The 1,967-nt window shown below is 36.2% G+C and overlaps 1 protein-coding gene across 1 annotated transcript; it reads left to right on the top strand.

Annotated features, from left to right (window-relative positions):
* On the top strand, positions 472–1,738 carry LOC18782011 (transcription factor CPC). Its single transcript, XM_007215948.2, has 3 exons — positions 472–768; positions 1,087–1,171; positions 1,279–1,738. The coding sequence occupies exons 1-3, from the start codon at positions 717–719 to the stop codon at positions 1,364–1,366; spliced, it is 225 nt and encodes a 74-aa protein (XP_007216010.1). The 5' UTR covers positions 472–716; the 3' UTR covers positions 1,367–1,738.

Raw genomic sequence — 1,967 nt, 5'->3', positions numbered from 1 at the left:
CACGGCCAACGTATTTCACTTGATATTAATACATCCCCACCAAGCACTTGCCACCAAGGAACCACTTGAATATATATATATCTCATACCAAACAACACCCTACCTTCAAGATTAAAGCACCAAAAACCAATTATGGTTTGAAGGGATGTTTTTCTAATCCAGGATGAACGGAATTCTAACTTAAAATCTCTTTCAATACGATGATTTTCGAGAAATAAAGTGTAAGGAGTTGTGTTTTTTTCGCAAATCTAAACCATCTTAAGACCCATGCATATAATCAAATGACTCAAAATGATTTGATCATGAAAGTTAAAATCATGTCATGACAAGAAAAAATTGGAGTTTGGAGGGTAGGGCCCAACATTTGATTATCTTTTTATCTCACAATATACTGATTTGGAGGTGTGAGTACAAATACTCAAAGATTTGCAATCATCAACATTCTATGCCAACCAACAGTTAAGTATTCAACTACCTATCAAAGGTGGACTAGAACCCACTCTTTCCAACTACCATTCTTCTTTGGCTTCCTCACCTCACCACCCATTCTTCCCTCTATCCATGGACAACATTTTCTTAGGAATCTTCCTCCTATTTATACAACATAGATTACTTGCCTTCAGTTTCAAACACAGTTTCCTGCACTTGCTCTTTTCTATTAACTTAACCTCTTCAAATTTGCGGCTTCAGTTTGTCTCGTACTTTCAACTACTTCAATGGCTGACTTGGATCACTCCACCTCTGATGACAATTCTGTGGATTCTAGAGGTACCCTTTTGAAATTTGATGTTAATTTCCCAATCATTCTACAAGGATCTTATTGGTTGTTCCAAATTATAAAAACTAGCTGTCCAATTTTCAACTTCTTATGATTCTTTCATAGGGTGATCCTTTGAAATCTGTGTTTCTTTCAATGTGACTCTGATCAAAAGTCAAAAGCATTACTTCACCAAAAAATTTGGGTTCTACAACTATTTTAAATATGTAGTCCTTTTGATCAAACATGATGCACGAACTCAATTCCTTGGCGACTTGTGTTTTAGATCAACTCACAAATAGACACTTTTTTATCTCAATTCGTTGCAGAGGAAAGTAGTCAAGACTCTAAGCTTCACTTCTCAGAAGATGAGGAAACTCTAATCACTAGGATGTTTAACCTGGTTGGTGAGAGGTGAGCTAATCTCTTCTTCTTCTTTTTATGTCTAATTTTCTCCCACTTATCTAAAGTTTCCTGAATTTTGGATAAGCTAATGTGGTGTTTACAAATATATCTCTCAGGTGGTCTCTGATTGCTGGTAGAATTCCTGGAAGATCAGCAGAGGAGATTGAAAAGTACTGGACTTCAAGATACTCAACAAGTGAATGAAGTGCCAGACCAAGAATGGTGTCTCTTTCTCTCTCTCTCTCTCTCTCTCTCTCTCTCTCTCTCTCTCTCTTAGAGCAGAAAATTTTGGGGGTGTTATTAACAAAGTTTGGTTGTACTTAATATGCATGGGTTTTTTCCAGTTTGCATTGCTTAAACAAGGGAAGCTGTAGTATGATCAGGGTTTGCTTGCAATCAAGTGGGGGCATTATTCTGCAAGTTCCCATCTTTGTACAATAGTTATTGGATTAATGATGTTTGGGTTTTCAGTTTTTTTGTTTGTAACTTCTGTTATGTGAGCTCTAAGTGGAAGTAAATTTGGTTGGTTTTTTAGCTGTTTGATATCAATGATCAATTGGTATAAACAATTTAGAACACAAAGCCCCAATCTGGTGCTTGTGTTATCTTCAGTACTGACTGTTGACTTGAATTGAAAACCCAATAATATATTCTTATCATGTGGAAGAGCTTATGGTCCCCTGCACACATTCTGACAAAATCCAACACAATAATAAGATTAAAAGGGAATATAAGGTTGTAAAATACGGTTTACAGGACCTTTTGATATAAAAGGGTCTATATTGGACCAGAGATTGGTTTGTGC

The sequence above is a fragment of the Prunus persica genome, chromosome G3, assembly GCF_000346465.2.
Source record: "Prunus persica cultivar Lovell chromosome G3, Prunus_persica_NCBIv2, whole genome shotgun sequence".
NCBI lineage: Eukaryota > Viridiplantae > Streptophyta > Magnoliopsida > Rosales > Rosaceae > Prunus > Prunus persica.
This window is presented reverse-complemented; position numbering and strand designations above follow the sequence as displayed.